Below are 14,487 nucleotides of genomic sequence, written 5' to 3'. Positions count from 1 at the left end.
TGAGGTCTTCTGGGGTGGGTATGTCTATCTATCCATTTGGAAGAATAGGAAATGGACTTGAAGCATGAGGAATGAGGCTTGAGCTTTTATTAGTGGAAATAATATGTGGAATCTATGGAATAATTTTTTTAATCTTAGCTCCATGAAACTTTTATTAAAGATGAGACATGTATGTGGGGACAGATTTAGGAAGGTTAGATCATGTCGGACAAACCGCTTTCTGAAGGATGTTTTCTATTCCAGAATTATTTAAAAATAAGATTCCAAACCATTGAAGGAGTTTGAAACTAAGTGTATTTAAAAAAAAAAAAAAAATAGCGCATAAACTACACTTCCAGGAAGCCATGCGGGCGAGTCGCTGCGCTCGGCAAGTAGCCTTCGCCGCAAGGTACGCTGGGAAGTGTAGTGCGCCAAGCGACGCTGCACGTGACACGCGGAGGCAGGCGAGGGGACCGCGCCACCTGAGGCGGTCCGGGATCCGGGGGAGGCTAGGCGTACGCCTCTCTTTCCCCCCGAATTTGGTCTGTGCAGTTAGGGGATGGCCCCCATCTCCTCCCCACCGTGAGGTGAAATAAGCTGGCTGTGTTCCGTCGCCCGCTGGAGCAGCTCCGGGGAAGTCTGGGCGGGTAAGGCATCGTGGTGCCTCGCCCCTTTTCTCGGCGGCCGGGCGGGCAGGGGGAAGAAGGTAACAGCCGGGGGCTCAGAGCCTGCGCCCTGCGCTCCGCCCAGGCTGCGGCCGCGCGGGGAGGAAGCGCGTCTAGTTGAGCGCAAAGTTTCCTTTTTTTTTTTTTTTGCTTTCTCTTCAGAGTCGCCCTAACGGGCCATGGGGCGGGTATGCCACACTTCAGTTTGAGCGGGGGTCCGGAGACCAAGGGCTGAAAATAAGCAAACCCCCCACTCCCCGCCTCCGTAAAGCGTCCATCCCGCTAGCCATGAGCAGCCGCGACCACCTGTTCAAAGTGCTGGTGGTGGGGGACGCCGCGGTGGGCAAGACGTCCCTGGTGCAGCGATATTCCCAGGACAGCTTCAGCAAACACTACAAGTCCACGGTGGGAGGTGAGACGCTGCGAGGGGCGGTCGGGGCAGCGGCCGGGGTCCTGCGACCAGCCGCGGACTGGAGTGGGCTAGGGACCGGGGGTTTTGCCGTCTTTAGGTCCTTCCCCGGGCCAGGAAGGAGCTGTCTGGGACCCTGGTGTTTGGGGTGCATGCCTCTCGGGGGGGTTTTCCAGTTAAGTTTACCCAGTCAGAGCTGACTGTGTCGAGAGAGAAAGGCAAAGGTGTGACGGTAGGAAATGGGGAAGGGTGGGTGTGAAAATGAGCAGTTGCTGCGTTTCGCTGGGGAACTGTGAACTCAAGCCTCCAGCCTTCCTAGCGGTCACCGGCAAATTTCTGCGACAAGCGGACGCCGCTGAGACCTTCTGGAGAACCTGGTTAGGTACCAGCTGGGGCTGCTCTTCTACCTTTCACGAGAGTTACAGACAGCTGTTGAAGGAACAGACGGGTGTTTAACCTGGCCTCAAGGAGCCTGGCTTTGTTATGGAGATGCCTGCCTGGGAGAGCTCCTTGGACACTCAGTCAGATGCTGATGAGCTGTGTGGTTTTTGTCCGTTGATTGTTTAAAGACAACCTATTCCCAGTGTAAAATATACTACTTTTCTATTTTCCCACCCCTTTTTCTCTCAAACTGGGGAGGCAAAGGACAAAGGGGACACCAGGGGTTCACTTCTTTTCCAGGTGTGGCCTTTGGACTCAACTTTCCAGAAGTAGAAGAATGCCTTTTAAGTAAAAGTTTAGCTGGGGAGAGCTGGTGAAGAGGGAAAGTAACAAACATTTATTTATCTCCATTAAAAGAACTTTTGTAATACAAATTTTGAAAATGTACACTAATGTTCATTATGGAATTTTTTAAAATTAACATGCAATTACATTGCAATTAAGACATCTTCCTTAAGAATATCCATCAAAATGAAGGGTTTTAAGTTTCAAACAAACAAAAAAAAATAAGTAACATGAGGGCCCCTAATTCACGGATTTGGTTTAAAAGTATCCCACTAATTTTTAGCAATTGCTCTAGTTTTCCTATCGGAGAAGGCAGTGGCACCCCACTCCAGTACTCTTGCCTGGAAAATCCCATGGATGGAGAAGCCTGGTGGGCTGCAGTCCATGGGGTTGCAGAGTCGGACACGACTGAAGCGACTTAGCAGCAGCAGCAGCAGCTAGTTTTCCTATAGTAAAGAATATAATTGACTGGCTATTTTTTTCAGTGTTTATTCTAAATTTCCCCTAGCTTTCATTTCTGTCGTAGATGTGAAGAAATATATTTCCAAACATTGGAAATTATCCTGTTTCTGTCTTCGTCAAAAGCTCTTCCCCCTTGGCCTTAACTCATGGAGTCTCAGCATCTACAGATGTGGCAGGAGATTCTAGCACAGCTCTTAAGCATCACCCGTGGGGTGAATCCTCTGGGACCTTTTCACTTTATCTCATTCCTGCCCAGGATAACTCCTACAGCCTTATGAAGGATGTAGAATTCCCCCAAGGGTGTGATTTTCTCATAATACAATTGGATTAGAAACCAACAGTGAAATTAAATGTGGAAGATGCAAAGGCCAACACACTTACCTCATTTCCGTCTTCTACTTCATCATCCCTTCCCTGAGAAAGCCCCCTAAATCTTCCAAAAACTGTTTAACCTGAGATAAGGAGTTGTTTTTGTAATTACTCTCACCTAATATTCTCCAATTGAGTTTTCTCAGCCTGAGCCAACTGTCTGAAAAGAGATACGTCAATATTAGTAGGATCAAATAAGTGGTTTGACAAGAGAGTAAAAGCCAGAGATGCCTTCAGAAGATGCATGTGAATTATATGTCCCATATTTAATACACGGGTGTGGTCCATTGAGGGCTTAAAATAACCAAATAAACAAACAATGAATGAATGAATTCAATTGGAGTTGTGTGTCCCTAGGGTTGTATCTGCATATTTGATATGACTTTGTGGACTTTTTAAAGGTAAACTTTATTCAAGTATATTATACATATATTTTCAGTGGATTTTGCTCTGAAGGTTCTCCAGTGGTCTGACTCAGAGATGGTGCGCCTCCAGCTGTGGGATATTGCAGGTAGGATGGGAAGACGGGACAAGAATAAGGGGAGAGATTTTGGTTTAACCAACAAGCTTTCAGAGAAAAAGTGGAACCAAACTTTTTTTTCTGAAGCTGGAATGATCAGACTGCTCTGAGGATATGTAAGCTGAATAGACGTAGAGCTTTTGTAGATGTGTTCTGTAAATGTTTTACCCTGAATAAATATAGAGCAGTCTCTGTGTGGGTGGAAGGGCTGGTTAAGTAGTGAACTATGAAGACCATAGGTGGATGCTCCCACAGCAGGCAGAGGGTGCTCTTTCTAAGGTTTCCAGCTGACCTTGGTGAGAAACAAGAGAAGAGAAGACAATAATAATAGCTAGACAAAGTATTAAAAAGAAGAGACATCACTTTGCTGACAAAGGTCTGTCTAGTCAAAGCTATGGTTTTTCCAGTAGTCGTGTATGGATGTGAGAGTTGGACCATAAAGAAGGCTGAGCGCTGAAGAATTTATGCTTTCAAATTGTGGTACTGGAGAAGACTCTGGAGAGTCCCTTGGACTGCAAGGAGATCAAACCAGTCAATTGTAAAGGAAATCAACCCTAAATATTCATTGGAAGGACTGATGCTGAAGCTGAAGCTCCAATACTTTTGGCCATCTGATGCAAAGAGTGGACTGATTGGAAAAGACCCTGATGCTGGGAAAGATTGAAATCAGAAGGAGAAGGGAACGACAGAGGATGAGATGGTTGAATGGCATCATAGAGTCAGTGGACATGAGTTTGAGCAAACTCTGGGAGATAGTAAAAGACAGGGAATCCTGGCATGCTGCAGTCCATGGAATCACAAAGTTGAACGCGACTGAGCGGCTGAACAACAACCCTTATTTATTATTTGCTAATCACTTTTCTAAGCGTTTTAGATTCACTGACTCATTAATCTTTACAACTAGCCTGTAATAAAAAAATCACTGCTTTCCCCCACTTTACAGATGAGCAATCTGAAGCACTGAAATGTTGACTTATCCAAAGTCATAGGTGGTAAATGACAGAGCAGGAATTTGGAAGTGGATGATCTGGATTCAAAATCTGGACTCACCCGCTCCTCATACTGCCCTCTTTCCTTTAATGAAGATGGAAAGGGCAGGGTGTCAGAGAGGGTCCCCAAGCTGGTTCTGAGGATCACCTTCTCAAGAACTGTCTTACTTCCCAGGGCAGGAGCGCTTCACCTCTATGACCCGACTTTACTATCGGGATGCCTCTGCCTGTGTTATTATGTTTGATGTTACCAATGCCACTACCTTCAGCAACAGCCAGAAATGGAAACAAGACCTGGACAGCAAGCTCACACTGCCCAATGGAGAGCCAGTGCCCTGCCTGCTCTTAGCCAACAAGGTATGTGGTCAGCTTGGAAAACGGCCCCTGGCTTCAGTCCGGTCAGAGAGTAAGTGAATCTAAAATGCACTCTGATTCTAGGTTTCCACTTGCCCTTCTCAAGCTGGCAAAATCTTCTCTACCTCTCTTCAAGAGATGTTGAAACTTTCTTTGACAAGAACGTTGACTGTAAATTTCTGATGCTTCTGTTCTAGCCATTAGGGGAACTATTTTAAATCCACGTGTATCTGAGCAACGTTCCTATTCTCAGGAAGTTTATGGTGTTGTCTTTGATTTATTTTCTTTGCCAGTGTGATCTATCCCCTTGGGCAGTGAGCCGAGACCAGGTTGACCGGTTCAGTAAAGAGAATGGTTTCACAGGTTGGACAGAAACCTCGGTCAAGGAGAACAAAAATATTAATGAGGCCATGAGGTGAGTAGCTTATGCTGTTCTAGAGATACGCATACAGATTTACCCATCTTTCACTGCAGTATCTTGGACCTTCTTGTTTCTGAGCAAACAAGAACAGATTGAGCCAATGGAATGCCGACTTCTGAAGGCCAGGGATGCTGTCTTCTCTCCTGAGATAATTGGGGATAATGAGGCATTTAAACCTTGTGGCTTTACTGAATGCCATCTGGTGACAAAACACAGTATCTGCTGTTTCTCCATTCAGTTTCTCAGGCTTATTTTTTATTTGATTTTTAGAGTCCTCATTGAAAAGATGATGAGCAATTCCAGAGAAGATATGTCTTTGTCCACCCAAGGGAACTACATCAACCTGCAAACCAAGCCCTCCTCCAGCTGGGCCTGCTGCTAGTAGCATTTGGCTTGTTTTCCCTCCCAGCTCCAGGACAGCTTTCTCTTCCCTTTGGTTGCTCATCCAACAGTTTTACTAAGTACATTTGACCTGTCTGCTGGTAACTGTCTGGTAAGGAGAGCCATCATCACTCAGAAAAGACACATGGGACCCATGGGCATTTCTGCCTCTTGCTTGCTGCTGGCTTAGAGAGACCAGTCAGTGTCTTCTGTCCAAACAAGATCATCTCATCCCTCAGTTTATGATCTGGGATTGATTTTGTGGCAAGGATTAGAAATTAGCATCTGTGTTTCAAGAAGCATAATTCTCACCTGCTTTTGAGTGTATTTTTCCGTTCAATATATATTGATATCCCAGTCTGATAGGACTTCAGTTACAAGGAAAGTGAGATCAAAGCTCATTTCCCAAATTCCTTGTTGGCCATTGCTTTCAGATTCTTTCTGTTTTGCCTTTGAATTAAACATCTGATTCCGAGATGCAGGAGGAGTGGGGCCAGATAATGTGAGTTTAGGGCTACCGGAAGCCCTAAACCAAAAGTCACTGTATTTTTTAAAGATTCTAAAGTTGTATTAGCTTTCTCTTATCTTGGCTTTAAGAATAGCCAAGCTTTTAAATGAACTCTTTGGTGAGAGCATTTCTTTCTCCAAAGAAATTAATTCTCACGTTAATGTTTTCTAGTATCTTTTCCCCAGTGGGCTGGGGACCAGGTTTGCAGGTTTCTGGGTTGATGTCTTGCTGCATAATGCTGCAAGTGACATCAATTGGCCATGGTGCCCTAAAATAGGTCTGTTCCTCAAAGCTCTGGTAGTCTGAGTGGAAGAAGAGGGAGAGGTTAACAGAACAAAATCCTGTGGCACAACTTGCTTATGAGCACTTTTGTGGCTAGCACTTAACAGTCATAGGAAATAAATATTATATATAGACCTTTGCCTGGGGGTGGAAAGTAGATAGACAGAAAATCATTAGGTAATTTAAGTGCTAAATTGGATAGAGTTTTTAGTATCCAATCACTTCTAGACAGTTTAATTTATTAAATTCTCACAGGATGGTGATTTATAACCTACCTACAGTTGTGAATATTCTTAGTGAGCTCAGACTTAAGAGCTCTGTGAGAGACACTTAGCTAAATAAGTGTTCTAAGTCTGTGGTTCCCACATATGATCAAAACCACCTAGAAAGTTTGTTTAAAGATTTTAAAATAAAATGTTTTAAGATTTGTGTTTCCCAGTCTAACCTACTAAATCAAAATGTCCAGGAGTGAAACCTGGGGATTCATTGTTGTTGTTTTCAAAACTTCCCAGGCAATTCTGATCAGGCCAGTTTGGAAACCACAGCTGGAGAATGTGATAAAAATGCAGAGATCCAGGCCTTCCCAGTGAAAGGTTCCTGGGCTTCTGTAGGCTCCGTTAGTTCTCTAGGTGATTTTGACACACACCAGACTGGGGCTTCCCAGGTGGCACTAAGAGTCAAAGAACCCGCCTGCCAGTGCTCTAGACATAAGAGATGAGGGTTGGATCCCTGGGTCAGGAAGAACCCCTAGAGGAGAAAATGGCAACCCACTCCAGTATTCTTGCTTAGAGAATCTCATGGACAGAGGAGCCTGATGGGCTACAGTCCATAGGGTTGCACAGAGTCTGACATGACTTAAGTGACTTAGCACGCACGCGTGCAGACTGAAAACCACCCTCCTAAGAGATCAGAAGCCAGCTATCAGAGCCTTTGGTGGTTTGTTTTTAATGCCAGTTGTTATAAATTTTGCACAGTCTTTTTAGACCTTCAAGTTCTCTTCTGTATTACCCATTCCAGGTAGAGTTTTTATTACAATGATTCTGAAAATAATAGTGGAAGAACAAGTTCTCTGTGAAAAGAAAATTGATTTTTATTCACTGATTTGAACCCCGGCAAAATCACAAATAAATGGGAAATAAGTGTTGTATTCATGGTAGTTACTGACCTTCAATTTGTTTGTTAAAGTGTTATTTTATACTGATAAGAGTATTATGGAAATGGAGACTTTTTAAAATACCTTCTTTAAAATGAAGGTAAATGTTACTCTGTTTATCTGTTAATTTACTAGTATCAGTTGCCTTGTTCCAATTCAGTACTTGATGTAACTTCTCAAATACTGCTTGGAAATGTGACCATTTTTTAAAAAATTTAATATGCTTTCTTTTCCCACTGGCTGACTCAGGATATTTCTGCCTTTTCAAGCATTGCTAGAGGCTGGCCTGCCAGCCCTTCTGGATTTTCTCTCCCAACTGGTGAACATTATGGCCCTGAAACCAATTAAAGAAGAAAGTGAAATATAATTCCTCTCCATATCCCTATCTGTAAAGAAAAGAGAAAGTAATTAAGATAAAGAAGAATAAAAAAAAATATTTACGTGATTAGAAATGTGATTATATTAAAAATAATTAGATCTTATCATTTGGATGCTACTTCTTGGGTAAAACTATTTGGAACATGGATATCGTTGTAGCCCTTCCCTAGAGAAATTTCCATATTTGAGATAAGATGCCCCTTCACTCATCCAGCTAGTCTGTGGCCAAGAAGAAAACATAGGCATTCCCTGCAGAGTGTTCTAAGAGATGCAAGGAAGGGCTGAGAACAGAGCTGTGGAATTGTGACTGCCTTGGCTTGCTACTTTGAACAGAATAGCTGAGTGATCAAACAAGCTGGGAAAGGAACCACAGGTCACGGAAGGCCCCTCAACAGTAAGTGATGGTTTACTCTTCTGTGCTATAATGAGCCAGAGTTGCTCTAAGATGATTTCTCTTACTCATTTAACAATAGCTGAGGACTATTTGGGTTCCTCATTTCCCCCCTTATCTCCAGATTTAACTCTTTTCCTTAGCTGGTCTGTATTCTGTCCCCAGAACACTGTCCCATCTAACAGAAGGCTCTTCCTGCCTTTTATCCTTTTGTAGGCAGTGGCCAAGCTTAGCAGATGTAAAAATTTCCATGATAGATATTCTGTACAATCCAGTGATTAGATTGCTGAAGGAAATACACTTCAGTGCCCTTTTCTCCTTCACTCCCTTGGTTCACTATGTATAGGAAGAGGCCCCAGCTGTGTACATGACTCATTTATTAAAGGCAGATACCCCCCATGCTGCAAAGTGCAATAGGTAGAAAGCCACTCAAAAATGTGCACTGGAAAGAACTCTACATGTATTTTTGACTTGAGAATATATCTACGCATAATCTTTGTTGTTAGAAAAACCATGCCTTCTCTTCGGCCTTCAAGCATAATCTGAATTCTGTTCAGTTTTATCTGCAGAGTTTTAGTATAAAAATGGTATTGCTCTGCTTTAGGTTTCTCCAGGGAAATAGAACTAATAAGATACAGATATGTATGCATATATGTATATGAATATGTGTGTTTATATATGTAAAGGGATATATTATAAGAATTTGTCTCGTGTGATTATGGAGGCTGGCAAGCCTGAAACCTGTGGAGCTGATGCCACAGTTCAAGTCCCCAGACTGGCAGACTGGAAGAGCTGATGTTCCTGTTCAGAGGCCATCAGACAGAATTCTCTGCTACTCAGGATAGGGAGTCAGCCTTTTGTTCTGTTCAGGTCTTCAACTGATTGGATGAGGCCTACCTATATTAGAGAAAGCAATCTGCCTTATGGCATCTACCAATGTAAGTGTTAATCTCATCCCAAAACACCCTCACAGAAACACACAGAATAATGGTTAACCAAATATCTGGGTAAACCCATGTTCCAGTCAAACTGACACACAAACCTAACCATTACTTGCACTTAATAGTACTTTTCTATGTAATGGTGCTGTTTTGATAACTTTCTTCACACTCAACTTGGTTTACACTTAACTGATTAGGAACTAACCTACATATAATGGGAGTAAAAAGGAAAAGCAGATACGAAAGGAAGAAAATAAGATAGACATTTTATTATTTATCATGACATGAGAAGAGCAGTCCAGTAGTACTAGATACCAATATCTGACTTTGCATAAACTCTTCCCTCAGATTTGTGAGTTGTGCATGTTTCTTATGCTACCCTGGAAATAAGAAAGTAAACAGTTCTTATTTTATATTTGAGGGGAAAATTATCTCAAGATTTGACTAATGGAAGACAGCCATTTGAATCTGTAATAAAGCCAAGACGTAACTGCAAATCTTCAAATTCCCCATCTCCATTCTATCATTTAGGTTTCTGGGAAGCATTTGACCTGAAAAACCTATTTTATTAATAGAATATGAGACCAGACATTTAGAGAAACAGAACTGGCCCTTTTGGGGTTGGAAATTTAGTTTGTATTAGATAGACTTTGAGATCGTGTTCAGAGACGTGTGTAATTACACTTGGGGCCAAGTTTAGTGCTGTTTGAATAGCACGCAGCACAGATATGTCCTGGGATGTTTGACAAGTTCCAGTGACTAAGATAATGTCACCCAAATGCAGTGACTGTCATTTAATTTTGAACATCGGCTTTATTGTTTGCAAATACAGAAATTTTAAAAAGTTATTCTTTTCCATTATAGTTTATCACAAGACACTGAATAGTTTCCTGTACTATACAGTAAGACCTTGTTGTTTATTTTATATATGCAAGTACAGAGGTATTAACAGCCATTGCATTTTCAACTGTGGTTGCCAGTAGCTAACATCTGAATGTTTCTATAAGCCAAGTACATATTTGTCTAAACAGGTCACATGGATTATTTTTATTTTCACAATGATCCCAAGATTCTATATATGTAGACACTTAAGGCACAAAAATTAAGACTCTGCTCAAGGTTAGACAGCTAGAGAGTGGCAAACTCATTTTTAACCTTTAGCTGTGTTAACTTCAGGAGCTCCTTTAACTAAATAAACTGCCTCCTGTTTTGTATGTGTCTGTTTTGGTGGTGGCATCCTTGATGTTTTCCCACATAAAGAGTAATTTATTAAATGGGTGTACAGGTTTTTGAGTACTTCTATAACAATTTTAAATCTGCTCCTTAAGGAAAATGTCCCACAACCCAAACAAAACCTCTGTTTACATTTTGATAAATTTATGTTCAGTCCATTTTTTTCATGTGCGGACTTTTTCATGTACTTGTATTCACACTTAAGTCAGTTTTCATTGCATACTTTTTATGTATCCAGTATTACAGTAGGAGTTGTGGAGGATATAAAGATCTATGCCATAGAAGTTCATGGAAGGCAGTCAAGAAAGATTTCTTAAAGGGAAGTAGGACACGAGATGGATACCAATCGAGAAAGAGGTGGGATGGGATTTCAGGCTGGGAAGAAAGGGGGCTTAGAGTTTTTATGCAGGTTTGAGTAGTAACCAGTAGACCAAAGGTGTCATGTTCTAGAGCAGTGGGAAATAAGGTTAGAAAGACCATGGAGATTATATAGGTCACTAATTAAGTGGTACACCTACCGTTATAATTGTGGGATAAGACCTGGGGAAGAAATGCTTTCTGTCTAGGAAGGGCAGTCCAGAAGAGAGCCAGGCATGTAAAAGAATTGCATCTCACTGCAGGGAGTCTACTTCTTGTAGTGATGCAGGACAAGGAAGGAGGTAAGGAAAAACCTCATGGAAGAGGCACTCCAACTGGAGGACTACAAGAAGAAATGCATTCTTAGACAGAATAAAGCAAATAAAGGCATGGGGGCATTCACTAAACATCAGAGCTTGCTGTAAGAACAGTAGATGGGTGTTAGACCTGGAGCTGTTGTGGGGGCTGGGGTAGAGACAGGATGGATGGAGGAGAGCAGGGGACTGTGGGAAAATGAGATTGGAGATAGCGTAAATCAGGAAGAGCTCTCTCTATAGGCTATGCTGAGGCATCTGAACTTCATTTTGTTGGAGAACCGCATTTTTTTTACAGTTGAAGAATACATAAACATTATTAATTTTTTAAATGGCTTAAAACAACAGAAATGTATTATTTTATAATTCTGGAGGTCAGAGATCCAGAATAGGTTGCATTGGACTACAATCAAGTTGTTGGCAGGACTGCATTCCTTTCTAGAGACTCTAGGGAAGAATCATTTTCTTACCTTTTCTGGCTTCTGGAGGCCACGCACATTCCTGGGCTCATGGTCCCCTTCTTCCATCTTCAGAGCCAGCAAAGGTCCGTCAAGTCAGTTTATCACTCTGACATTTCTTGTCCCTCTCTTTGACTTTTAAGGACCCTTGTGATTACACTGGGCCCGCTCAGATAATCCAGGTTAATTTTATATTAAGATCAGCTGATTAGCAATCTAGTTCCCCTTCCCATATTCACAGGTTCCAGAGATTAGGTCATAGAACTGAGGAGTAGTGGGTTAAGGAACTTGTCTGGAGTCACACGACTAGCTGGTAGTAGGGCCAAGAACATTATTGTTATAATTCACATAATATATTTTTTAGAAGGAAATAGAATTCTTTTGTAATTTGACCTCTGAAAGACAACTTAAGAGTATGAATATTCCTCCAGGATTTTCTCTGCATATGCAGTCCCAACTGTACAACTCTTTCTCCTAAAAACAAAACAAAATTATACACGGCTTCCTGAAACTTCCTTTTTTTCTTTTTTAATGTACCTTGGATATCTCCCCTTGTAAGAATACACAGTTCTACCTCATTCCTTTTACTTGCTGCATAGGATTGTATGGATGTATTATAATTTACTTGAAGTGAAGTGAAGTTGCTCAGTCGTGTCTGACTCTTTGTGACCCCATGGAATGTAGCCCACCAGGCTCCTCTATCCATGAGATTCTCCAGCCAAGAATACTAGAGTGGGTTGCCATTACTTGACCAGTTATCTATTAATGGATGTTTGGATTATTTCTTTTTCCTCTCTACAAATAGTGCCACAGAATCTCTCTATAAATTTATAGACTTGTGTGAAACCTTCTTTATGAACTCCTAGAAGTAAGTCATGGAGAAGGCAATAGCACCCCACTCCAGTACTCTTTCCTGGAAAATCCCATGGATGGAAGAGTCTGGTAGGCTGCGGTCCATGAGGTCGCTAAGAGTCGGACACGACTGAGCAACTTCACTTTCACTTTTCACTTTCATGCATTGGAGAAGGAAATGGCAACCCACTCCAGTATTCTTGCCTGGAGAATCCCAGGGACAGGAGAGCCTGGTGGGCTGACGTCTATGGGGTCGCACAGAGTCGGACACGACTGAAGCGACTTAGCAGCAGTAGCAGCAGAAGTAAGTCAAAGGGTATACATACTTTAAATATAGTGCCAAATTTCCCTCCAAAATGTTGGCCCCATTATATACTCCCACCAGTAGGATATGAGGAGCCAGTTTATCCATATCCTTAACAAGACTGTTTTCAATGTTTACCAATTTAAGTAGTGAAATGTAAAAATGTCAAGAGCTGCATTAGGCATTGCTGACAAAATGGAGGCACGGCCCCAACCCCCTCTCCTTGTCCCACAGGCACAGTCCCAGGATGAAAGAGTTAGGTCTTGTGATTCTGACTTGTTCTTTCCTTTCTTCAGTTGAGTTGGCTGGAAAGAATGTTAAGGTGCTTATTGTTCTTGAGAGGAGCATGAGAAGGCACAAAGCCTTCTGCAGTTGTGCCCAGAGAATAATCCATAAAGTTAACCATTGACATTTGTTCAAGGATCTTTACAAAGAACATTCCAGGATGAGCAGTTAGGCCACAGCTTGAGGCCATGGGAAGGATTGTTACCTGAGACCTGTTTGTGAGGGATATGTTTGTGGCAAAGAAAGTTTGCTGAGTTTAGGGTTTAGGAATAGTTAAGAATAGTTAGAAGCTAAAAGCTTAAGGAATGTTGTAGTGTTAGCATATTTTACTATAGCTTGTAGGGATTAGGAATTTTAGAGTTATTAATAGCTAGAAGCCTTTTTAGGAGATGGTGAGCTTAGGATACTAGGGGCAAGCAGGATTTACAAAGATAAGAAATAAACTGAGGAATGTGGTATGCAGCCCAGACATAAGCATGAGTTACAATGTAATCACAAGTAAACACAATTCTGAGAGAATCGCTGAAGCAGGAACTCTGTTTGAAGGGCAACAATGAGATAATAAATCTGGGTGAGGGGGAACTGAAAATGTCAAACCTTTGACCTAATGCTTTTGTCAAAGTATAAAAGAGAACCTGAAGCTTGAAATAAACATGCAGTCCCGCACCTTGAATCAGAGGCTGCATCATTCTCCACCGACACTGCTCATCTCTTCAGGCTGATTCCCTGTCTGCTGGAGCTGGACTCCGGCATTAAAAAAAAAAAAAAAAAAATTTGGTTATGATTAAATGTAATTGTCATTTTTATTTCTTATGTTAGTCACCTATTTGTATCCGATGTCTGTTTTTTTTTTTAGTGCTTTTGTAAAAGCTCATTGTATATTAAGGATATTAACTGTATCTCATACATATTGTAAATATTTTCCCCAGTTCATGGAGAGATTTAAAGTAGAATAATATTAGACTTGTGCCTGAGAAACTCTGGCAACAGCTTAAGTGTTAGTATAAAGCATTCAGACTTTATTATGAGAACCGTAAGGACATATTGAAATTTTATTTATAGGAATGCCATGAGTGCTGTACTTCAGGAAGATAGTATTGTCTGTTGTATCTACCACACGTTCCAAAAAGGGAAGAGAAGCTGTTGCAGTAATTTAAGCATGAATGGTGACAATAGACATGGCAAGTGAATAGTGAATTTGAGAAATGCAATGAAGAAAGAATCAAGAGGTTTCCGTGTTGAAGACAAACAGTGAAGGGTTGGGGTGGAGTCAGCAGCACCAAGGATTTGAGCTCAGGCGATTAAGAAGATGCTGCTGAAAGAAATGAGGAGTCAGGAAAGGAAGGTGGGTAGGGGAGATAATTTGTTTGGCATAGATGAACTGCTGCTAAGTCACTTCAGTCGCGTCCGACTCTGTGTGACCCCATAGACGGCAGCCCATCAGGCTCCCCCGTCCCTAGGATTCTCTAGGCAAGAACACTGGAGTGGGTTGCCATTTCCTTCTCCAATACATGAAAGTGAAAAGTGACAGTGAAATCGCCCTTAGTGACCCCATGGACTACAGCCTACCAGGCTCCTCCATCCATGGGATCCTCCAGGCAAGAGTACTGGAGTGGGGTGCCATTGCCTTCTCCATAGATGAACTGAGCTTGTGGGTATTCAAGTGGAAATGTCTGTTAGGCAGTCAGGATACTGGACTGGAACTCCAATATCCTGGAATTCATTGGAGGCAGAGAGGCTGGCAGCAGTTGGTAGA

General features: G+C 42.0%; 1 protein-coding gene across 3 annotated transcripts; it reads left to right on the top strand.

Moving 5' to 3' along the window:
- The first annotated feature begins 409 nt into the window (after positions 1–409).
- Positions 410–10,142, top strand: RAB29 (RAB29, member RAS oncogene family). 3 transcript variants are annotated; one of them, XR_011560702.1, is made up of 7 exons: positions 411–626; positions 807–1,056; positions 3,050–3,121; positions 4,295–4,476; positions 4,767–4,888; positions 5,165–5,387; positions 7,488–10,142. XR_011560702.1 is itself a non-coding variant. In XM_019976855.2 (6 exons), the coding sequence occupies exons 2-6, from the start codon at positions 933–935 to the stop codon at positions 5,274–5,276; spliced, it is 612 nt and encodes a 203-aa protein (XP_019832414.1). In that variant the 5' UTR covers positions 411–626; positions 807–932; the 3' UTR covers positions 5,277–7,700. The 3 variants fall into 3 exon arrangements, 2 of the variants coding, with proteins under 2 accessions (XP_019832415.1, XP_019832414.1); XM_019976855.2 differs by having other exon boundaries at positions 5,165–7,700; XM_019976856.2 differs by lacking the exon at positions 3,050–3,121 and having other exon boundaries at positions 410–626; positions 5,165–7,700.
- The last annotated feature ends 4,345 nt before the right edge of the window (positions 10,143–14,487 follow it).

This window comes from Bos indicus, chromosome 16 (genome assembly GCF_029378745.1).
Source record: "Bos indicus isolate NIAB-ARS_2022 breed Sahiwal x Tharparkar chromosome 16, NIAB-ARS_B.indTharparkar_mat_pri_1.0, whole genome shotgun sequence".
Lineage (NCBI taxonomy): Eukaryota > Metazoa > Chordata > Mammalia > Artiodactyla > Bovidae > Bos > Bos indicus.
The sequence above is the reverse complement of the archived record's forward strand: the minus strand, read 5'-3'. Positions and strand labels throughout refer to the sequence as shown.